The 24,794-nt window shown below is 36.6% G+C and overlaps 1 protein-coding gene across 2 annotated transcripts in view; it reads right to left on the reverse strand.

Moving 5' to 3' along the window:
- Positions 1–2,927, reverse strand: part of EPHA3 (EPH receptor A3) — a 368,458-nt gene extending 365,531 nt beyond the window's left edge. Inside the window, exon 1 of one of the 2 annotated variants that reach the window (XM_001501427.7) lies at positions 2,587–2,927. In XM_001501427.7, the coding sequence (XP_001501477.3) occupies positions 2,587–2,674 (88 nt within the window). In that variant the 5' untranslated portion in view covers positions 2,675–2,927. The remainder of the gene's footprint in view (positions 1–2,586) is intronic. The other variant, XM_005606092.4, reaches the window with a different exon arrangement.
- Between the last annotated feature and the right edge of the window lie 21,867 nt (positions 2,928–24,794).

Genomic DNA, 24,794 nt, shown 5'->3' on the forward strand with positions numbered 1-24,794 from the left:
TAATAAAAGGAAAGTTCAGATTAAACTTTTTCTAAGTTTTTTTCTAACTTATCATAGGACCGTGGCATTCCGATATTAATATTTGATTATCAAACCTCAAATTAGAAAAGAATCACATAATGGCAAGTTTCCTAACAACTCAATGACTTGATTTTGTTCTCTCTTAGTTCTATCACGCCTAATTTCATGATAGATTGCAGAATAAATTCTAGTAAAATTTACCAGTAAATTTTTATAATGTTGAAATATAATTTTTAGCATGGTATTTTAAACACAACCTAGTATTTTTTGTTTCAGTTTTCAAAATTTATATCAGAAAGCTATATTAATGAGATTTATTTTATCATTGTTCTTTCTACCCAAATATATGATTTTTAAAAGCATTGTTTTCTGTTCAAATGACATTGTTAGAGCAATTGCATGGAAATCTTGGCACATACTTGGATTTTTCACTTTTTGGGTCATTCAACTCAAGACCCAAGCTATTGTATTAATATTTAACTTCACTCAAATATTACCCGAGTCAAATCATTCATTTTAAATTTTGCTTCAAATCTTCCCATCATGACCTCAGAAGGGAAAGGAGACACTACTAGTAAGAGAGGCTCTGGAGAGAACAATCCCATGAACAATGGATAAACTTTTACCCAAGCAAATTGAATGCAATCATGTCAGTTTTCTGAGTGTATTTACCTTTCTTTATACATATTGTTAATGTGTACCTGCCTCTACAATAATATGCATTAATATCCAAACATACACAAGGTATGGCTTAAAAGCAATTTGTCTTTGATTATTCTTATTTCATTAAATTAATATTCACTAATTTTATGTAAGTGTGAATAAGGTTAAAGGGTCTTTTTTCTCTTTCGATTTACTAAAAGGTTATGTTTTCCACAAAAATACTGACTCTCAGCTATATCCCTGTGCATTAATTCAGTAAAACCCATCATCTAAAGAGTTTATAAATAGTCCATTTACAGAAGTACAATTTATCATAGCAAAATGGGAATAATGTTACTATTTTTCTAATTATTGACAATACTGTAATATCTTCAAAAAACAAAATATTAAACAAACACTAATTTTAACGTATTGATATGTTACTCATTATACAAATTACTACTCTTGCCTTTCATTCTTGAAGAATGATTGACTATTACTTTCAAATAAACACTCTGATTTGTTAAAAAAATGTCACTGGTAGGTAAGATGATTTCCTTGATCCTTATATTTTAGAATTTTAAGTTCCAATTTAAGAAAACAGAAACATTTAATGAAATATGCCAGATTGATAAAGGCAGTCACTAAGGAAAGAGCGAAATTAAACTGCTCTATTATCTGTGAAAGTAGGTCACCAAATATGAGAGGCAGTTTTTATATTTAATTAAAAAGTTTGTAAATATTCTTTTTTCCTTGTGGTTTTTAAAATAATGTAAACAATATACAACAGTATTGGCTTCCCAATATTTTTTTGTGTGACATAATATACAATGCAGCATTTGCACATCGAGTGTTTAGTATTGCTAAATTGCAAAATAAATTGCTAAATGTTATAAGTTCAAAATGATTAAGAGGAAATCAAAGTTGTAAGTGTTGCTTTGAAGTAATCAGTTATTCAGAGAAGTTTGTCTTAAGAGTTAGTGACTATTCACAAATCATTAGGAATAGATGACAAAAGGTACACTGGAGAAAGGCAACGTATCTGTTAAGCACACAATCTTAGAGGAAACATTGGTGTCCTTAACATTAGGTTTGCACTTTAATCCATTGTGAAGGGATGAATGCCCATTACAAGGAAAATAACCCGACATCAAGGAAATGCCATTTGCGGCATATGAACATTCTTTCTTAATTTGCTATTCAGTTATTTAGGATACCTACTCAGGAGCTTTCCACTATTCACAAGTTCACTCTCCTATTCGTATATAAGCCCTTAAACAAAGAGAATCCAACCTAAGCTTGTTGTAATTCCTGCAAATATTACTTATGTTAATGTGGCATATGCTGCTCATTAGAACCCGCACCACGGAGCAAAGCCTCGCCTGGCGGGGTGCACATCACGCCAATACAGCAGTGGCACATAAACACAGGCGCGCGCACACCCCTCCGCCTTCACAAACTCTGATTCCCCTTTAGTCCATTCATAAATGCCATGGTCCTAAGTAGGAGCAACCTGTCGTTACATTTAACCATACTAAAGAATCTAGAGAGACAGACTGAATTTTCTTTTAAACTTCTCAGAGTACTACGTGGTCACAATTAGAAAATAAAACACTGCCATGGCTATTTGGCAATTAACATCTTGGGTGGTAAAACTGGCAGATTGTTCTTTCTTTCTGCTCAAAATTGTCAAACGAGGTAATTGCTTGACTCGGTACCAGATTAAAAACACATTTTAGGTTTAGGCAATCCAGAATTATTTCTTACAGTGTTTTAGAAAACAGAGGAAAATAAAAGCACATCTCTGGTTTACTCTCAGAGCCCACTGCTTTATTCTGAGGTACCCTCACAACCCGAAGAGGCTCGGGGAGGGCGTGCCGCGCGGAGCGGCCGCGCAGGCTGTGCGCCCGGCGCCTGGCTCACCTTCGTTGGAGGGAGGGACAGTCACTTCCCCGGAGCAGCCGAGAGCAGAGCAGCTGAGGAGGAGGAGGACGGAGAGGTGACAATCCATGTTGCTGGTGCAGAGGGCAGTGAGAGGAGCATACCTCCATGAAGCATGCCACTGCTGTGCCGGAGCGCTCTGATCGCCGGAGAAGTTACCATGCTCCGCTCGCAGGCTGATGTCAAGTTTGACACTGGAGATAAGGAGGAGTCTGGCGGCCGCTCGGCGAACCGCGCTCAGGGACTGCCCTGGGTCCTAGTGCCGCCGGAAGCGACGCGGAGGAGCGGCAGCGCGCGGAGGCTCTGAACCCGGAGCCGGCGGCGGGGCTGGGGGGGCGGCGGCGCCAGCGGGGCAGGAAATTCCCAAGTTGTGATGGGGCAGTGGTGCAGAGCAGTGGTGGGGAGAGAACACCCCGTCTTTACTGTCAGTGAAAAGCAGCTATTTTATTGTTTGCTGTGCATGCTCTCTAGCTTAGCTCCCTGAAGAACCTAGAAACCCTGATGGGAGTGTCGCATGGCACTGTGCGTGGACAAAAAACTGAAATGCCACAGAAATGTTTGCTATTGAAAGAACGGGAGCCTGCCATTAAAAAAATCAACGATGATTGTATAATTCAAAGGAAAATTAGAATCTTTCCTCTACTATTTCCCTGTGCTCATAACTCTTCTGGAGTCCTTTGTGGTGCAGAAGGACACCAATACACACCCCGACCGGAAAGGCTCTTCTCTTCTACACCAGGTGGTGTCCGGGCTCTTAGCTAGATTTGGCCCAGGGCTTTCAGTGCAAAAGGCACACTTTGTTTTTCCCGCCTGGGAAGGAACCTTCGGCGTCCTAAGGAAGTGAACGAAACCGGCCCAGGGACAGCTGCAGGTCAGCAGTCATCCGTGTTCTGCGCTGTGGGTTTGAGTAGGAGTAATACAAACCAAGCCTAACGTTCTTGACGTGGCATCACCAGCCCTCCCTCGCCGTCCCCACCGGGACCTCCGGCCCTGTGAGATAAACAGTGCACAATTCTCAGCTCCCCTTTCAGCTTTTCAGCCACTTCCAATCTTATAATAGTTGGATACTGCTCTTCTTTAACATTCCAAATCTACGGCAAAACAATAGTGTCCTTGCGCTTTCTCACTTACTTTACACCACGGTTGTAAACAACTTCTGTTATTTCTAGCTCCCTTGTTGGACAATATAATTGCAATCTATTTCAGCCAAATAGTTTTGTAATTCATATTTTGAAGACTATTCTCACTTATCTTTAAAATATCCCCCAGAAAGGGATTACTTGGATCTCCTCCCACTCATCTGTCTTCTCCTACTCAAAACAGAAAACAGGACTTGAGTTCCTCGCTGGACTCCGGAAAGTAAAGGGGGTGACAGCTGTAAGGTCAGCGATTGGCTTTAGAGTTTGGAGTTATGGCATCTCAATAAGGGCCCGAAAAGACCTCGCTAGTAAGATATTCATTTCACAAACACTATGCTTTTAATGTGAGAACACCATTTTTGAAGGAATTTAAATTAGTGGCTTCTGACAATAGTTTGTTGGCTGGGATGGGGCTGGGGAAGCGTGGCGGAAGCCTGGGCAGAGTGGCCTGCTCACTCTCGTGTGCCTTATTATTATGTGGCTCTAGCTGTGGCCCACATTATGTCACCCAAGGCTGTGGAACCCTCAGAATTGAAAAGAACGGCAGATACTGAACAGACCACTCAGCTGGTATGATGCTGGCAGTTCTAACATTCCATCACAACTTTCATCTTTCCCTCAGGCACAGTTCCATTGTTCCAGGGTTAGAGAAAATTTTCTGAAACTTGAAAGAAAATAAAGTCTTATTTGGAGTGACAATTTAAAAACATTCTGGAAAAGCATGCCAGTGTGCTGATATGCACATACATTGGCCTCCCTTCACGTGACTTCCCTCTTCACACTTAAACTGCTCCTTGCTGTGGCAAGAGCCATTCGTGTTTGAAGAAAACAACAATAGTGTCAAAATGAGTAAAACAATTCCTGGCCTGGGAATGCAATGTAAACATAGGACCTCTCCATCAGAGACTCTCTGGGTCAGGAGACATCAGACAATAGGTAAGGGTCTCCATAATCTGAGTGCCATTCTGGTAGATGTGAAAAGAGGGAGGCATTAAACCGCTGGGAGCCAGGAAAGTGTCCAAGGTAGCATGGAGGTGAGGCAGCCATCAGGGAAGGCCTCAACAGGAAAGTAATAAGGGAGCTGTGGTTTGGAGGATGAGTAGGAGTTTACCAGTCAGAGAATGGTTCAGAAGCCACTGCAGGCAGGCAGATGGAACACAAACAAAATCATTTCCAAGTGAGGGCGAGAGAAAGTATCTGGCAGATATAGAGCATCCAGTGTGTGTGATATAAAGTAGGGCCAGGGTACCAAACATGAGGGGTGGGGATGGAGTGCTAGGGGACGTTCTTCAAAAGGCAGGTTGGAAACTCTGCAGACATTTCTATGCAACGTGTCAATGATTTTACAATATATTCTAGATGAGAGAGAGACCTCAAAAGCATTCGGCAAATAAAAATGTGATCTTATCTAAGTTTTAGAAAGAAATTTTACTGACAGCATAGATCAGAGTGTCTCCACCTGTAATAGATGGGCCACCTGCTGTTGAAGCCCCCAGGATATTATTGAAAGTGCATATCCCTCTGCCCACCACAGACTTACTGAATCTGAATCTCTGAGCTGGGCCCCAAGACCCTGCAACTTGACAAGCTCCTCAGTGATCCTGTGGTCCTCAAGATTTGAGAGCCACTGCTGAGTGGGAAGAAAGGAAAAGCAGAGGCAGGATGGCAAGATTTGCGGCTGTTTTTAAAGTGAAGCTAAAGTGATAAGGAACTGAACTAGGATCCATGTAACAGAAAGAAGGAAAATATGAGATGAAATAAAAATACATGTTTGAGGTTAAATTAACAATATTCCCCAATGAAAACTGGATTTTGGGGTTGAGGAAGAGGGAGCTGACTAAGACATTTGCAACATTTGGTTTACTTGATGGCTGAGTTCAGCAGAATGTGAGTGCCCAACATGTGCCTGACAACGTGCTAGACAATGAATAAGAGCTTGACCCTGCCCTTTAAAATAACTTAGAATCAGATCGAGAAATTGTGACTAGTGTTAGATAGAGGTCCATGTTGAGTGTTTTCACAGTACAAGGTACAGGGAGAGGTAAGTCAAGTCAGGGGATAAAGGGTATCTCCCTGGAGTAGATGGCAGTTGAGTGACACCTGGAAAGAAGTGTTTTAAAGAAAAGAGTTCTGAGAAGAAATAAGAAAGATGGAAAGCCTGCTTTTGGAGGAAATGACAAATCCTTCTATTAGGAGAGCATAGATTTCGAGATGGTGTCAGGGGATATGGGAAGGGGAGACAGGAAGGTTAGCAAAGTGCAAGGTTAAGAAGAATTCCACTGGCTCTTCTAAGAAGCTGGGACTTGAGGGTTATGAGGGGCAGAAGAGAGACATATTCAATCTGCATTTTGATCACTGTGACATGTTTAAGGGGGGAGGGTAAAATGGAAGCAAAAACACTGATTTGGAGCCAAGAGAGTGATTCAGATCCCTTTGCAATAAGATAGCCAGTATCATGCAGAGGTGTGAGTGGGGTTCTTGAATCAGACTAGCCTAAGTGCATGCCCAGGCTCTGTTACTCTTAGTGAAATTCCAACAATAACATATCCTATCTCATAGGGATGTTGTAAGGATTAGATAAGATTTGGAATGGTACAGACAAAATGTAAGCCTAGTGCTTGACATATTAAAAGCATCCAATACATTTTTTTTTAATCTTGATCTAAAAGAGAGATGCAGAGGGTATGATACTGAGCAGTGACAGTAGAACAGCAAATTACACAAATACAACTTGGGGGATTGGCAAAACTTCATAATAGATTGGTTATGAGAAATGAGGTAGGTAGAAATGTCTAGGAGGCCCTCCAATCTCTGCCTTGAGTGAAGAGATAGTCAGAAATGCAAGAGAGGTTTTGAAGAGAGAGAATGGGCATAGATACAAACATTTCTGTGTTGAGTGCATCTAGTTGAAGTCACCTGAGGGAAAGCCAAGGGTAGATGAACTCTTAGGAGACAAAAACCATGACTAGGGTTGTTCCTTTGGAAATAATTTCCTCTGCAAATAGTATATAAAGAAGCAAGTAGGCTCATTCACGTAAGCAAAGGGATGGCAGAAAGATTGGTTGGCAAGGAAGAAAACTCAACAGCAGAAACAGAGAACAGCAAAGAGCTAGAAGAGGTTAGCAGGTTAGAAGCCAAACTTTTCAAGGATTTCACAAACAGTTCATGGTCAAAAGCACATGCAACAAAAATATCCAGGAAGATATTGACTGAAATGAGACAACTGGATTTGACAGCTGAAGGTTTCGACGACTTTGGAGATAGCAGTTTAGGTGGAGTAATTGGGCTGCAAGTAAGATTAAGACAAAGGAGTAAATGGAAAGTGAGGGAGTAGAAAGAGTAAATGTACTAGTCTTTCAAGAAGGCAAGCTTGGAGGAAAAGGCAAGCCTAGAAAAGAGGAGAGCAGGGAGTAATGGGAACGTGAAAGACTAGGAGAGGCTTACAAGATTTCTCTCTCTTGTGCTTCGCTGACTAGTGATCCAATTAATTGACAAGGAATTTAGCGGATCAAATGTGGGATATGGAGAAAAAGTGGGAAAATGACGACTTCTATTTAGGACATGGTGAGATGTAAGTGCAGACATTCAAAGCAGCAGTTAGACACAAAACAAAAAGCCCCATGGGAAGGTAGGTTAGAAACTGCAAACTGAACAATCATTAGTAAATTGGTAGGAGCTTAATCCGCTGGAGTAGATGGAATTCCCCAGAAAGATCATAAACAGTGAGGAGGAATCAATTCTGTTAAATAAAATATTCAAAAGGCAGAAGGGTGGTGTGAAGTTCTCAGAATTAATCAAGTGGAGTAAATTTGTAAAAGAAAAAGAGAGTGAGATGGAGATGACAAGACAGATGAAAATTTCAGGAAGGGGACAGTCAACCGAAAAAGAGGGTAGAGTTTGATGAAACTTGAAAAGGAAGTGTTTTTCAGTTAATGGAAAGAACACAGGACTGGGAGTCCCCTCCCAGAAAAATCATCTTTAGAGCTGCACAATTCTTTAGAGCCCATCATTTTACAATTCGAGGAAGACTGAAACATGAGTGACTCGTCCTGTTCACACATCAAAGGCAACAATAGGGAGAATATGCGAGACATCTTGCCATTATACAGGAAAATACTAGAAAAAATTCTCATGAGAAACATGGCTGGGACTCCTCCATTGCCTAAGAGTTTGAGGGTGATTAGAACAGTAGAATAGTCCCAGGAAGCTTCTGGAAGGGCATGATTTTTTTGGGACAGTCACCGAACTGTGGATTTGAAAATAATCACAGAGGGTTGCACAAATTAATTTGCGGTATTTTAACTGATATCCACTGAATTAACATATCTTGAATTTAAACATGCAAGTTTATGCAATCAATATAAAAATTTGCATGCTTGAACTAATTGAAAAATTCTAATTGTAAATGAGAAAGATTTCATCCAATTGTTATCAAGTCGTCGAAAGAAAAGCAAAAAATAGCTCATAAATGTGATTTGCTTGTTAGGCTTAACCAGTGCTGTTTAAAATCGTCTCTTACACTCACTTTTAAAATTACCTCTGGAACATTTCTCCATTTTTAAAAACAAACTTTACTACTACCATTACTTCCTAGTCTTCCATGTCTCTTGCCAAAAGACAGTCAAAACAAGCCAAGAGTTCATCTTAAAATCTAAGGAAAACATCCCAAACCTCTGAGCCAACTCAGAGCAAGGGCAAAAGGGGACTTGGGGGGTGGGGAGGGCAGGGAGGGTCTGACTGAAATGGAACCTGCAGCACAGCCCTTTTAAGTTCACTTCTGAGAAATCATCATGTATATTTACACACACACATGCGTTCATATACATATGTACACTTGCATTCACACACATGCTACGGGACTTACTCTATCAATACGTTACCCAATAGTGTTTCCTGGAGCAGGACATCTCAATCATTAACGTGCAGAAGATTGGGGAGCTGGTCAAAATGCAGACTCTGATTTAGTGAATCTAGGGAGAGCCTGAGATTCTGCACTTCTGAAAAGGGCTTGTCTTCTGCGGATCTGAGAAGTTTGTATGGGAAAGTTCTAGAATACATATGTTTTGTTTGGAAAATTAGTATAAATGTCTAGAGATACAATTAAATACAACCATTAAAATACTAAACAGTTAGATGATAAAGACAGGAGAATACACGGCCCAATTGATTCAACCTTATCTCCCTGTAAACTTCAAGATAAACCTAATGATCCCACAAACTAGTTACGCAACACTAACTACCCCTATCCCTCTCTCCCTGAAGGTGTAAGGTCAAGACTAATTCATCGCTACTGTGGACTCATTTCACTTCTATCTGTATCACTCTTGTAAGCATTTTATAATTTACTCATCTGCATTGTTAACTGTTTTAAGGGTATGAATTCTTTGGCCAGTGTTTTAAGTTCTTCAATGATGAAGTAAATACCAACATTATCTGGAAGACAAAAGACACTATTTAACACAACAATGTGTAATAATTTATTTCATTTTATTTCAGATATGTTCAATATGTGATAATGACAGTTTGATGACAATTTCTCGAGATATTTACTGAGACCAAATTTTAACTATCCAAGGAGATTTGCGCAGCTCAACAAGCAAAAGAAAGCCACTGTAAAAGAAACTCATGACTTCACACAAAGTGATTTTATGCTTATAAATATTAGGAAGTTTATCTAAAGATGAAAAACTAACATCCCTCATTTCTAATCAATTAATTTGAAGTACAAAATAGCATTTTAATTTTCGCTATATCTTGATATATGGTTCACTAAAACAGGTAATAGCTACATGGCCTATAGATTAAAGGGAACTTGTTTTAATGATGTTGTAACTGAAGCCGTATTTACAGCACAGGTAAAAATGTAGGTGCACCTAGAGCACTTTTTAACACAAAGCGAAAGAAGGGAAAGGAGTATTAGATGCTCTGTAGAAGTATATTTTGAAAACACATGGCTTCAATTTCGTTTGTCAAGTATCTTGTAAGCCTGGACATAAAATAGCATTACTTGATACAGAAAAATTAACTGATTATGAGCTTGTCAAACAATAGTCCTCAATTCAGCTGGGAACTGGAAAAATAAGGTGTATTAAGTCGTCAGGATCTTATATTCAACAGTGTCAAGCATTTGTGATTTTTCACGGGTGCTGTGTTTTCCGCAAGTGCCCAAGCGACCTCAGCTGCTTTTCCAGCTCATCTCCGAAACTGTGCGATGGATCAGTGATCCCTCTCATGTCACGTCAACATAGTGGTTAAATAAGGATAAATAATTTAAAATGTGGCAGGTAATCCACCTCGATGTCAATCATCTTTACCCGTGCAAGATTTCCCAGGTTAAAATGGAAGCTACTTCCATTTCAAACTCTAGGTTTTTACGTCTCCAGATATATTTCCTTAAATAAAAAATATGTATTTTACACAAGTATTGAAGCTCAAAAGCTAAGTAATTTGAAAAATAAGACACGTTAAAAGGGATTGCACCTAAAACATATAAAAATAATTACAAATATACAAATAATATAAATATTTCCTAGAAAAAAATTATACCCTCCTACAGCTCTTAATTAAGGCAATGAAAGGATTCAAAATGAGCATGTTATATTCTTATTATTTCAAATGCATTCAATTTGTAATTTCTATTATTTAGCTAGTTTAGGCTCAGATATTCAGTAATTATCTTTTGAAACACTCGCACGAGTAAAGCCCCAAGTGAAAACTTGGACCTTTTTCCAATTTACTGTAAAGCACGAAAACTAGAATAAATTTACAAGTTAAGTTCCCACGTAAGACGTGTGTCTGAGGGAGCACCCCGTGCATCTGAGCAAACTGAGGAGCAGCGTCTAGCCGGGACTCGCCTCCCGGTGGGTGTTGGCGGGCTCTTGTCGCCAAGCTTGCGGGCGGCCGTGCCCTCCGCTAGAGGGCTCTGCGGGGGCGGCAGCCACGCCGCTCAAGGTCCGGCGGTTAGATCTGCACTTTGACGCACAGCCCAGAGGTCTTCACCGGAATTAGCACGACTTTATTTTTAGGTTCAGCTTAATTAATTTCCTGATTGGCAGTAATTCAGAAGGGTATGGACGCCTATGTACATCTATGAGTTCTGTCTAACCGCGTGACGCTGTTTTACTTAACTAGCCTGGACCCCGTGATGAGTTAGTTCATCGTAGCCCTGAGGAATCAAGACAAGGAAGTGTGACATTTGAGTCCTGGTCCAGAGAATCTACCCATTTCCACACTAAAAGAGTTGAGGTGAGCGACAGAGCTTCTTCTTTATCATTCTCCTTTGTACGCAGCGTTTCCCCCTTAAACTTTCCCACTAAAATGCGTAATGAGAATGACAGGAATGTAAGATTCACAGCATATTACAGGTATTTTCTGAGAAATATATGATTTAGTAAAATTTATTGAAAAAGGTAATGAAATTTGATAAAGCTGACAATGAAATAAACAGAATCTCCAGAATGGGTGAGGGTTAGCTAAGAAGTCCCTGGAATGTCTTACCGGGCGGAGAGAGGACCACAGCTCTCCTATAGCATCTGCGGTAAAGGTATTGCAGAGAGCAAAAATGGAATAGAGCAAAAATGGAATGAATTCGCCTTAGCACTTTAGATTTAAAGGTGTACAACTCTAGAAAGGATCAAAATAAAAATGCATAGAACAAATATCCTAATCCTTTAGGTGAAGCAACGTCCCTGACGTTCCTGTGGAATGTGTCTTGCTCCCATTAGTAAAAGTGGCTCACCCCATCATGATTTTCCAAAGAGACATGAGATGCTCTTATAGTAAGTACTGAAAAATCTTGTAGGGATGAACTTTTCCTCTGGAGGAGAACATGCCCAACTTAGAAAAATTAATCTATTTTCTACCTTCACTGTCAAGACTTGAATTATCGATTTTTAATATCCTTCACCGTGGTAGTTGGTACAACTTCCATAATATTCAACAATGTGCTGTTGAATGATCTTCTCACTCAGAACTCTCTTTGATGAGTTGCTGGAGACCATCCACTGATAGAGTAATATGCCTAGCCTAAGAAATACGAGCCCGAGGAAGTCCAGAATACTACGTTGTCGGAATGTCAGGAGAGCCCGCGGTTGGATGCTGAGCCCCACAGACGCTGTGCCTGGAGGCCGAGCCTGTGGACGGGTGACTTCACCAGGATACGATGTCAGAAGCAAATGAAACGTAAACGCCAGGGCGGCAGAGATTTTGGTCTGTTTTGTTCACTGATGTCTTCCCAGCTTCTCGAACAGTGCCCAGAACAGAGCAGGTCCACAATCAATATCTGCTGAATAAATAAAAATGTGATTCATACTCATGATAATATATTTATAAATAAATATAGTTTATATTGATAATACATAGCATAAGTTTATATTACACTATATAATGTATAAGTGATATATAGTGTAAAACATGGCATATATATAGTATATATTTATAATAAAGTTTAATTTTTTATTGTTCTGTTTTGTCCCTTTTTTGGATTCATACTATGTCAGACTTCAGCACTCTACCTACTAGCTTGCTTCTTTAATTTTCCTTTTCAAACAGTTTAACATAGACCAGAAATGTAGGCACAAGAAATTACATAGCAGTGACGTAAGACTTATTCCATTGTATTTGAATAAATTTATACATTTACTGTGTTGATAGAAAAATTAAACTAGTAATCTTATACCCCCACCCCTTTAAAAACATAGATAAGTGGGTTGACTAAGCAACATTAAGGGACCTTTTAAGTGAACTATTGACCATAGAGAGATCCAGAAATTATTCTTAGGGCAAACAATAAATAAATAGCACTCACTGAATTTATTTAAAAATCTTTATGTCAACTTATTTATTGTAATTAATGATCAATTGATTTTATACCGACGGACATAAAGAGTGATGGAAGCCAAACAAAGCTACAGTGTCACAAAACAGTGTAAATATTTTCAAGCCATAAAATTGTTTTCTTTACTTTTGTTTTTGAAATTTAAAATCCTCTAAATGTAATATTTAATTTTGTGTTTTTTTCCCCAAAATAGGAAGAAGGGCTTTCTTATACTTTTAAGCTCCCAAGAAATCAAACCACACAGTCAGAGAGCTCTAGGCCTCGTACTCACATAAATAATGAGAACTATTACATATGAATACTTTAAAAGATTGCAGAAGAAATCAGTTACTATATCCAGTCAAATTTTAATTTTTAGACTTCCTCTAAGAAACATACTTAATGTCCACAAAGTTTAATTTGTATTTTTAATTAGTGACACCACATGTAAGCGATACTCATTTTAGATGCATTGATACGAAGCTATCAATGCTTTTTTTAAATACAAAATACCTCCCTGGGGAATAGAATGAATGTGGCACCTGGTTTATGGAAAGCCTGCTTGTAGCTGTGAGATTTAAAGTACTTATTTGTCCTCACAACAAGCATAGCACAGAAAAGATGGTGCCTCGAGCTCCTCGCTGTTGCTCTACACCTCGTGTGTCAGCTCATATCTATTATATAGTCTTTTATTTGTTTAATTTATTTTACCTATCCAGGTACACTTACCTGAATAGCCTTCTATAGCCATTTGCATTTTTTTATCAATCTAAAGACTATAAAGGAAAGAACTTAGAGAAAACTTTTAGTGGGTTATTTCTGAGGTTAAAAGAAAAACTTAGCCCCTTCAGCTTTATTTATGTATTTAGTTATCCGAGAATTTAAGAGTAAACACAGTTAGCTTTGGGTGAAGAAAAGCTTTCTACTAGGACTACAACCAGAATTTAGTTTGTTTGACACAGTTTCTTAATATTATAGAGAGCTTTTTCCAACTTGGAAAAAATGAGTCGTTATTCCCTTGGATGCTATTTTGCTTTATGGAGTGTTGGAGCCCTAGAATTAAGGCAGAGAATGATGCTTGAGTAAGACTTACTACACCAGGGAATTTTTCAAGAAATCACAGTCTGGGGATCTTAGTACATACTTCACCAGGTTATATTGCAATAGAATAAACAGAAAAATTAAAAAGAGTAAAGAAAAAGGTAAGTTATGGGAATAGAAAATTAATAATATCCCCAAATCATCCTAACATCCAAATAAGTTCTCGTATCTTTGTTCAGTAACAAGTTCTCTAGAAAGCAGTAAGTTCTTAGAGAAATATGGCAAATATAATTTTAAGTGACAGAAACAGTGATTCAGTCTACTTGGTCAAGACACCACTTTCTACCACCTTACTTTGTACGTATAAGCATTTTCAAGAGATCTTCCTACTCACTCATAAGTAGAAGATAAAAACAATGATAAACAAACACATAGCATTGGAGATTGGATTGGTGGTTACCACAGGGTAAGTGGGGAGGGCAAAAGGGGTGATTAGGCTCACCTGGGAGGGGATGGACTATAATTAGTTTTCCGGTGGTGAACATGATGCAATCTATGCAGAATTCAAAATATATTATGATGTACATCTGAAAGCCATATAATGTTATAACCCAATGTTACTGCAAATCAAAAAAATAAAATAAATTTTAAAAAAAAGATCATCCTAAGAAAAAATTTTTCATTTGTGCTTTCTTATCAGCTGGCAAACTGCAACTTTGCATATTTGGGGGAAAAGGTTGATATGTTGTAGAAGTGTGTCTTGCTGCTGATCAGTGAACGACTTTCAGAGGAAAGCTGGTCAGGGTATTTCAGCAACAATAGGCAGCATCTAGAAGAAGCAGGGAAGGTGAGAGTAGATGTCCAAGCTTAAGGCACACAGACAGCAGGAACTCTTTAAAGCTAATTCTGTAATAGGCCTCAATTAGAGATCAATGGATGCGTTTTATTCGTGATTTATATGCAGTAATTTTTTCTAATGCTTAGAGATCTTGCATTTTTCATCCATGCAAATAAAAGTGGCAAATGAAAGTAAAGTGAAAGCAAAAAGACATGGAATATTATAAAGTTTAATGACTACAGACACACACACATCCCTCCCTTGATAGCTATCACCTGCCTTAGTGGCTTTAACTTAGGCAATTTTCCTAAAAACGGTCACATGATTATGAAGAAGTACATTTTCCTTTATGAATTTTAAAGTTCCAGAAATACAGTATTTTAAAATTTAAATTTAAAAGGTGCTAACTGTAGGTGGATATTAAGAGAATATGCTGAATAGTTAAATGTATTTATTTGCTATTTTAAATTATATTTAAATATAATATTTCTTATTGGGCTTTTTAAAACAGATAAACTGGTCAAAAATATGCAATATGAATTATATTGATTTGGAAAGTTGAAAGAGAGTGTGTCTATGGTTTTGGAGAGAGAACCAGCTTGTCAGATACACTCCTTCAAAGATATTTCTACCAGAAAATAAAATGCCAGGATTTTTTAAGCAAAAACGTCCCCAGGAGAAGTGTGTAATTAAAATATTCCACTTACTGTTTTCTATGGAAGTACTCATAAACGGTCATTTCAGTATTTGAGCTGAAGCCTTTCTTCAACTAGAGAAAAAATATTACTAGAAAGTAAATGTTAGAACATGTATTGTGAAATTAAATATCCAGGACCACCTAATATGTATATGAGTGTGTGTGTATATATATATATATATATAATATATACACACCCTATAACCTCCAACCCAAATTACCTGTTTCTTATTAATAGAAACATTTAATTTCAGACTCATGGACACAATAAAAAAGTAACTATAATATGAGTAAGGGTTCATCGTCTATAACGTCTGCAGTGTTTCACTGTTTACAAAAGATATGTAAAATATTACGAAATCATTTAATTTTACTTAGTAGGAGAAAGAGAAACTTGTTGTTGATCGTAACCCACAAGTTCACTGTAATCAGCATAAAAAGGTTAACTTCATACAGTGACACAAACTCCAAGGAGATTTAAGATCAACATGTTTGGTCACAGGAATGATGACAACCACTTGCACAGAGTAATCAGACACCAAGACTGCTTTAGTTAAAGCGTGTGAGAATGGACACAAAATCTCCTTAGATTATGTTTTTCAATAGTAAATATCAAAGAGAAATAATTATTTTTGTCATATTATGACCATTAAGCTACTAAAACGAAAAGCCTGAGAAATCTAGAGGCTAAAATTAAAAAGGATTTTTTCCCCCTCTGTTACATTTTACAGATCCAATTTATTTGAGTATATTATTGTGGCTGTGGAAGACAAGTTCTATACTTTGGATATTAGTTTACAATGATACAGTCATTAAATTTTAATGGAAATTTTGAAAAGAGGATTTCTTTTTTAATGTAAATATGACCCCTAGTAATCACATTAAAATATAATAATTTGACTTGTTGTCTGTAACACAGGAATTAAGAGACATGTGAGTGATGGATCAAAAATTTACACTCTCCCAGACTTTTTGAGTGAAGGAAAACACAAAAGTTTACTTAAAATCAATACAGTAAGTTTCCAGAGATGAATGAAACCTATGAATTAATAGAAAGAGCCTAGTTCTGAGAAGGGTTTGTCTCATTTTTGCCCAAACTTGGTGCGTGCCCTAAAGAAGAGTCTCCATTGTTTCGCTGTCATAATCTGCAAAATAAGATTTTGGGCTTGTGATTTATAGAGTCTTGTGTAGATCTAACACTTTATATATAAAGCAGATTGAAGTACAGTTACCTTTTAACGTACTACAGCATTTATTTATTTCAATTGGACCTTACACTATTGGTTATAGTAACTGGCATGCTGAAGCAAGTGATCTCAATAGTAATGTACTTACCTGCCTCGTCAGTCTATGTTGCCCTTGTTGTGCCATTTTGGCATTTGTTTGTTTTGAAACCACAGACTCAACTACTACTAGATTAGCAGGCGAAGCCTAAGTTACTGGTTATCTTCTACCCATCTGACTACCAAGAAGGAATGCAGGCAGACCCTTAGACAAGGCTCTTCAGAAGAAACAGTCACAGCTGAGGGAAGAGAACATGGAAATTCCCTGGATCATCTCCCATCCTACTACCTCCCCCACATCGACAACCCTCAAAAGCAGTTTAGAACAAAAGGGGTATTTCTCTTCTATATAGAATGTTTGGAATTTATGAAAAGTAGGAAAAAAAGTAAAAGACATCTTAAATATTTTTCCAGGTTTGCTTTTTTTTCCTGCATTTATGTATTTACACAGTTTTGATCTTTCTAAATAAACCAACATCTATCAGGATATTAACTTTATAGCATTTTAAAACATATTATTACCAACATTTTAAAATCATTTTCATAGTTACATCAACATTCAGTCCTGTGGACTTATCACACTTGGACTATTTGTTTCCATTTGTAAAATCACCTTTATTTACTTATAATTTTCATGTGACTGTATGCATTTAAAGTGAGATGTATTTGAATGTATCACCTCTGAGCCCACCTACAATCAGGATGCAGAATATTTCTATCATCCCCAAAAGTTCTCTCAGGCCTGTTTGCAGTCTGCCCCTTCATTGTTGCTCAGCCCCAGGCGACATCAATTGACTTTTAGTTACAACCATTAGTTTGCATTTTCTAGAATTTTAACTGAATAGTCTTACAGTATGTATAACATTATGTCTGACTGTTTCCATGTGGGATAACGAGCTTCGGTTCACCCATGTTGTTGTGTGCAATAGCAGTTTGTTTCTTTTCATTGCTGAGAATCATTCCATTGCAGGAATGTAACATTTTTTTAACCCATTCACCTCTGGATAAATATTTGGCTTTTCCCCAGTTTTTAGCTATTGTGAATAAAGTTGCTGTAGAAGTTCACGTACCAGCATTTTTGTTAATATTTATTTTCATTTGTAGTGGGTAAATACCTGGAAATGAAATGGCTAGATCATAAGATAGCTGTGTCTTAAACATTTAAAGTAACCTTCTGATTTCTCAAAAGCAGTGTATGTGAGATCCAATTGTTTCAATGTCTATACTTGACATTTCGTTTTAGCCATTCTAACAGTGAGTAGTGGTTTTCACTGTGGTTTAACTTGCATTTTCCCTAGTGATTAATGATGTTACGCATCTTTTCATGTGCTTATTTTGTGATATCCATTCAAATCTTTCACTTATTTTTAATTGGTTGTCTGTATATAACTGAGTTAGAAAGATTACTTATATTTTCTGAATAGAAATTCTTTGTAAGATAAATAAATATATTGTGAATATTTTCTCTCATCCTTTTGCTAACCTTTTTGTTGTCTTAATGCTGTATTTTGAAAAATAAAAGTTTTTGAATTTCATAAGGTTCAATTTATAATTTTTTAATAAACTATGCTTTTGTGTCCTTCTAAGCAATCTATGTCTACTGCAAAGTGGGAACATTTTACTTCTATGTTTTTTTCTAGAAGTTTTATAATTCTAACGTTCCTGTTTAAGTATTTGACTTAAATACTTATTTGTGTATGGTATGATACCATTTGTGTATGGTATGAGTAAGGTTACATGTTCACTTTTTTCCCCATATAGATATCTATTTGTTCTAGAACTGTTTGTTGAAAGGATTTTATTTACTCATTAAATTGTTTTGACATTTTTGTCAAAAACAAATAAAGCACATATGTGTAGGTCTGTTCTGGACTCTTCTGTTTTGTTACCCTACATGTTTCTCCTTTCACAAAAACCAATAGAGCACATATGTGTAGGTCTGTTCTGGACTCTTCTGTTTCGTTACCCTGCATGCCTCTCCTTTCACAAACACCACCTTCTGCCTCGCTCAGGGAGGCTAGTCTTTTTGTTCTGTTCAGGCCTTTAGCTGATTGAATGATTCCCATCCACATTATGGGAGGCAGTCTGCTTTATTCAAAGTCTACCAACTTAAATGTTAATCTCATCCAAAAACACTGCCACAGAAACACCCAGAATAATATCTGACCAAATGTCTGGCACACTGTGGCCCAGCCAAACTAACACATAAAATTAGCCATCATGATCACCATTAATTATGATTTTAGCTGGAGACATTTTGGGAAAGGCTCTTATTATGAATGAATGTTGAATGCTGTCAAATCCTTTTTCTGCTGCTTTTGAAAGGATCATATGGTTTTTATCCTTCATTCTGATATGGTGAATTACAATGATTGATTTTGAATGTTCAGACAAATTTGCATCTTGGGACAAAACTGAATAGTTATAGTCTATTATGTTTTAATATAATTTTGTATTCAATTTGCTAATATTTTGTTAGTGATTTTTACATATATATTCATGAAAGATATTAATCCGTAATTTTCTTTTTTGTAGTGTCTTTTTCAGATTTGGGGATAAGGGATATGCTGTCATGGTAAAATGAGTTAGAAAGTGTTTTCTCCTCTTTTCTGACAATGTTCATGTACAATTCCTTAAATGTTTAATGGAAATCACCAATAAAATCATCTGGGCCTGGAGATATCTTCCTGGGAATGCTTTAAACAAGGAATTCAACTTCTGTAATTTCTTTAGGTCTTACTTAATTTGCTTCAGTTATATTTTTGGATTTTCACTGTAGTCATCTTACATATATTTTTAAAATTATTTTATTAATTGTCAATTCAAATTTTCTATTTTATTATGTGCTGATTGTGTTGTTATATTTCTTCAAGGAATTTGCCCCTTTCATCTTAGTTCTTGATTTTCATGGCATATGTTTTTAAGACAAATATATAATATAAATTATTTTGCATATCATTACCCTTTAAAAATATATTATTTTTTCCGGAATTTTTTCTTTGTAACCTTGGAAAAGTTGTAAGCATTTTATTCGTGTGCTTCTCTGAGAAATGTCTAATGGCTTTTATTGGATTTAGAAATCTCAGAAAGGTTTTATCCTAGTAACACTTTTAAGAGCATTTTACACAATGTGAATAGCAGTATCCTTATTGCTCTTTTATACCAATTTCTAAAATTCTATAATTATTTGGAATCATAGATAAACTTAGCCTTTTGTTTTTCTAACTGCAATAAAATTATGTTTTCACTAAACATATTATTATGCCTGATTAATATGCCTGGCTCAACAGACCTAAAAATATGTTTGCCTATGGTTGTTCAAAAATAAATGATAGAAGCTGGGGTAGGCAGAGAGGACATTACAATTCATAGCAAAATTATATGTCAACTAACTTCAACATAAATGAAAAACTAATTAACACATGTAGTCAGAAAATATATGAAGTTCTTTGCATTTGTCTAGTCTTTGTCAAGGTAAAATACATAAGAATGACATTAGCTATAAAAATTTTTATACTATCACTGATTCGTTATGTTGCAGTTAAGAGGAGCTTAGCCATTGTCTTTCGTATTTGTCCAACTAAAAGACTATATTTGTTTCTCATCTTTTCATTTCTACGAGGATAATAGAAAAAGTTTTTGAGCATACCACTCACCCGCACATGTAGGTTTTCAAGTACAGTTTTCACAGCATCCCTCTGGCACTAAACTTTGCAGAATAAATAAAGTATTCAAGGGAGACTCCTGCCATTTGCAGAGTCACATAAACACTGATGTTACTATGATAATATTTAAATACATAAAGCAGGTTCCCAGATAGAGTATTTTATTTTTCCTTTTCCTTGTCAAAACCAGAAAACAGACAAGAAATCACTAATTGTTGCTTCCCATGCATCAAAAAAGTGTGAGTGTAAGATACACTGGAATCACTGAAGAATGCTCTACTGTCCCAAGAAAAATGTCTCTATCCAGAGTGTTGTCCCTGGATAACCTCAGAGAACCTAATCTCAGCACACGACAAGATGGGGCTTTCTCTGCGCAATGCATCAGGGGTGTTTGCTGAGAGGCAAGTGGATGAAGTGAGATCTTGACCCCGTCTGTGACTTGCTGGGTCCCTTGGGATCCAAAGTAGATCTCTTTGTGTTTAGAATCTAGAAATCTCCTGAAAGAGTTTCATCAGTTCCTGGCCTCTCCTCTAATCAGGAATTTTATACCAATTTTCTCCTAAAAATCGTATTTTCAGATTCTGATACTCATTTTTTTAAACATGTTTATTGAGACACATAATTCCCATACTATAAAATTTATTAATTTTAACTATGGAATTCAATGGTTTTTAGCATACTCACAAAACTGTGCAACCATTACTACGAGCTAAATTTAGAACATTTTAATCACCTCCAAAGAAACTCCATATCCATTAGCAATTACTTCCCAATTAACACCACCTCCTCAGCACCCAGCTACAGGCAACCACTAATTTACTTTCTCTATATATAGAACTGCCTATTCTGGAAATTGCATAAAATAAAATCATACAGTGAGTGGTTTTTGGTGCCTGGTTTCTTCCACTTAGCATAATAATGTCAACTTTCATCTATGTTGTAGCATACGATAGTACTTCGTTCCTTTTTACTTGCAAATGATGTTGCATTGTATTGATATATCACATTTATTTATCCATTCATCTGTTGATAAATATTGGGGTTGTTTCCAGCTTTGGTCTATACAAATAATGCTGCTAGAAACACACATAAGTTTTTGTGTACATGTTTGTTTTTCATTTCCCTTGACCACATACCTAGAAGTAGAATTACTGAGCCATATGGGTCTACAGTTAACTTTTTAGGAACTGAAAACTGATTTTCAAAGAGGCTACACCATTTTACATTCTCACCAGCAATGAATGAGAGGTCCAATTTTTCCACATCCTCTCCAGGACTTGTTATTATATGTCTTTTCGACTATAGCCCTCCCAGTGGGCGTAAAGTGGTATCTCATCGTGGTTTTGATTTACATTTACTTGATAGTTAATGATAAGGAGCATTTTTTTATGTGCTTATTAGCCCTCTGAATATGTTCTTACAAGAAATGTCTATTCAAATCCCTGGTCAATTTAAAAAAAATTCTTTTATTATTAAGTTGTAATTGTTCTTTATACATTCGGAATACTACTCCCTTGTCAAATACATTAATATTTTCTTCCATTTTGTGGGCTGCTTTTTTACTTTCTTGATGTTACTGTTTGTTACACATAGGTTTTTATTTTTGATGAATGTCAATTCAGCTATTTTTAAAATTTTGTCACTTGTGTATATGATATGACACCAAATATCTAAGAAACCATAAAAACTATTGCTTAATCCAAGGACACGAAAATTTACACCTGTGTTTTATTCTAATCCTTTTATAGTTTTTGCTCTTACATTTGGTCTATGATTAGTTTTTAGGTAATCGTTTTGCTTATGGTGTAAGAAAGGGATCCAACTTCAATCTTTTGCATATGGATGTCCAGTTGTCCTAACATCATTTGCTGAAAAGACTATTCTTTCCCCATTGTATTATCTTGGCACTCTTTGCAAAATCACCTTTCTTTTGTTGAATCCTGAGATGGCAATCAGTCAAGGGGTTGGCTCCCGTGGCATCCCCTCTATTATCTTACTTCCCCCTCAACTCAAAGTCAAAAATAACTTATTCTCTTCCAAAGAGCAGGCTTTTGAGGTCATAGAAGACACAACATCTGCCTTCTCCAAACATCTCCTGTAAATAAAAATTATTTCCTTAGGAGGGATAAAACAAACAAACAAGTAAACACCCTGTAAGGCCAATTCAAATCTCTACTTTTTACAAAGGTGAGAACTGTTACAAAACTTGAAATGTTGATTTATTTTTAAGCTGCACTCAGTACATAATAGGTTTAAATATTTTAGGTTACATTCTTCTTGAAACACTATTCAAGCTACTCTTTACTTCGCCTCACTTTCTTTACCCCTGAGATCTCTGCAAGAACCAAACTGGCTAACCAGTGATGAGGAGTTCAGCTCTGAGAGGACAGCAGTGGAAATTCTGCCTTCTCTCTCCAGGGTCACCAACTTGTTCCTTATCGTACCACTGTAGTCCTTCGTGCCTATGGGAGGTTTGGACTGAGTAGAGAGAGAGTTTCCCCAAATGAAAATGATAGGATTTAGTAAACTTTGTAAACTACATGTGCCTTCAGCTAAAAGGTAAGTAATTCAAGAGAAAGTATCACATTTTTTCCTCTCCCTAAAGCCCCAGTGCACAGTTGTATATCCCAGTTGTGAATCCTTCTAGTTCCTCTATGTGAGCTGCAGCCACGGCATGGCAATTGACAGACAGGTGGTGTGTTTCCCCGACCAGGAAACGAAACCTGGGCCACTGAAGTGGTGAGAGCACCGAACTTCAGCCAATAGACCATCAGCGCTGGCTCAGTATCGCCTTTGTTTTAAAGATTCTCTTTCCTTCACACTACAATGCTCTGAGAAGAGCACTGTATGTTCCAATAAGAAACACACCCCCAAATAAATGATCTAAGCTAGCACCTGTACGCTAGCACCATCTTATGATTTGGCCACAGAAATGATAAGAGTGGTGGTCAGTCTTCCTTTCTTCTCCTGTTATTATATAAGAAACAAGGTCCATTTTATTTTAAATAGATCTTAATCATCAAAATACAATTTCCGTGTTAGCTGAAATGGTCTGGTCCCTAAAAGCCTGCCATTTATCACCCAAGGAATGTTAGAAGATTTACAGTAAAATCAGTCTTTAATGTATGAAAGATGTACAATATTGATTGTGGTAGTAATAGCAAAAAGTCTGCATTTTAAGCAACTTTCTCTGCCTTGAACATCAACAGATGCCATTGATGAATTCCAAGTAGAAACGTGAGATTTATCCTCCTCTATCTTCTTCTTTCAACCAACATTATCCATTCACTCAGGAGCTCTTACGTTCCTGGAACAAGAACAACAAAAAGAAATAGCTCTTGAAATGCAACAGGGCAGGATATTTCTGCCCAGAGAAGAGGAAATCCTTCTCATGAGTGTGTTTCGTTTATAAGGTATATTGTGAGAGACTCTCAATGTCTGCTTTAATACTGTCCGGGAATATTTTGATGCAAAAAAATCCACTTAGGCTTAAAGAAAACAATTTTCAATGTAAATCCCAGTGTCCAAATATTGATCTTCATAACAATATTATCCACTATTTGCAACAAAATTTATAATAATATAGTTCTTCATGATGATCATAAAAAATATTCTCCAACTACAGAATTTAGTGCCGTTTTTAACATATTATATCCAAGAAAACATATGACACATTTATTTCTTTTAGCTTTACTAAGCTTAACAAATGCATAATATGAAACAGTCAGGATACAAACTCATGAAAATTTGCAACTATGAATACTTGGCTAAGATAATGTAACAATTCAAAATGCAACTTCTTAGACACTTTCAGCATCGATACATAAATATGGAATTAGGTATTAGTATCCCGTGTTCTGTCTGATATATTGCTTTAAAAACAAAAACTCTAGCAGTGTTATAGTGACAACTTTTCACAGAAACAGTGATAATGTTTCAAAGAATTTTAAAATGTATGCCCTTAAGTAGATGAAGAATTTATGTATAAAAGTTTTTGCAATAAAACTTATAACCAAAAGAAAAAGCAAACAAATCCCAAATAAAATGATGGTTAAATAAATGTCATATAAAAGAATATTATGCAGCTCCAAAAAAACTAGTCTTTCCAAGAGCTTTTAATTATCTGACAACATACTAATGACAGAAAATGTGAAAAAAATCAGACTGTACAACTGTATACACTATTAGTTGGAACACTTAATAACTGGACACATATACAGAAAAATAGGTTAAAAAGAAAACATCAATAAAAAATTCCCAAACCATTACACCACATAGTAAAATTATGGATAATGTTTATATTCTTTGTTGGATGTTCTCCCTTTTCTTTAATTGTTCACATATTACTTTATAGATAGAAAAAAAAATTTGTCATCATTTGATTGGTATTACCAGAACAGCTAAAAGAAACAACATCTAATAAAGTAGCTGGGTCATGGGAGGGGGGTAAATACTCTGTGGCCTCGGCCGTTGAAGCTCAAACAGCTATCATCCTGAACAGATGATGGTGGCTTCTGTCAGGGTTCAAGTAGAAAATTTAGTTTCAAGATGGAAGGATACTAGATTCTTGCAAGTCCACTAGATAATTCTAAGAAAACCAAAAGCCAGCTCATATTGTCTACTATATTGGAGGTATATATGTACACACATATATTTACACATATGTACATATACACAAATATGTACATATACGTACATATGCAAGAATCAAG

The sequence above is a fragment of the Equus caballus genome, chromosome 26 (assembly GCF_041296265.1).
Source record: "Equus caballus isolate H_3958 breed thoroughbred chromosome 26, TB-T2T, whole genome shotgun sequence".
NCBI lineage: Eukaryota > Metazoa > Chordata > Mammalia > Perissodactyla > Equidae > Equus > Equus caballus.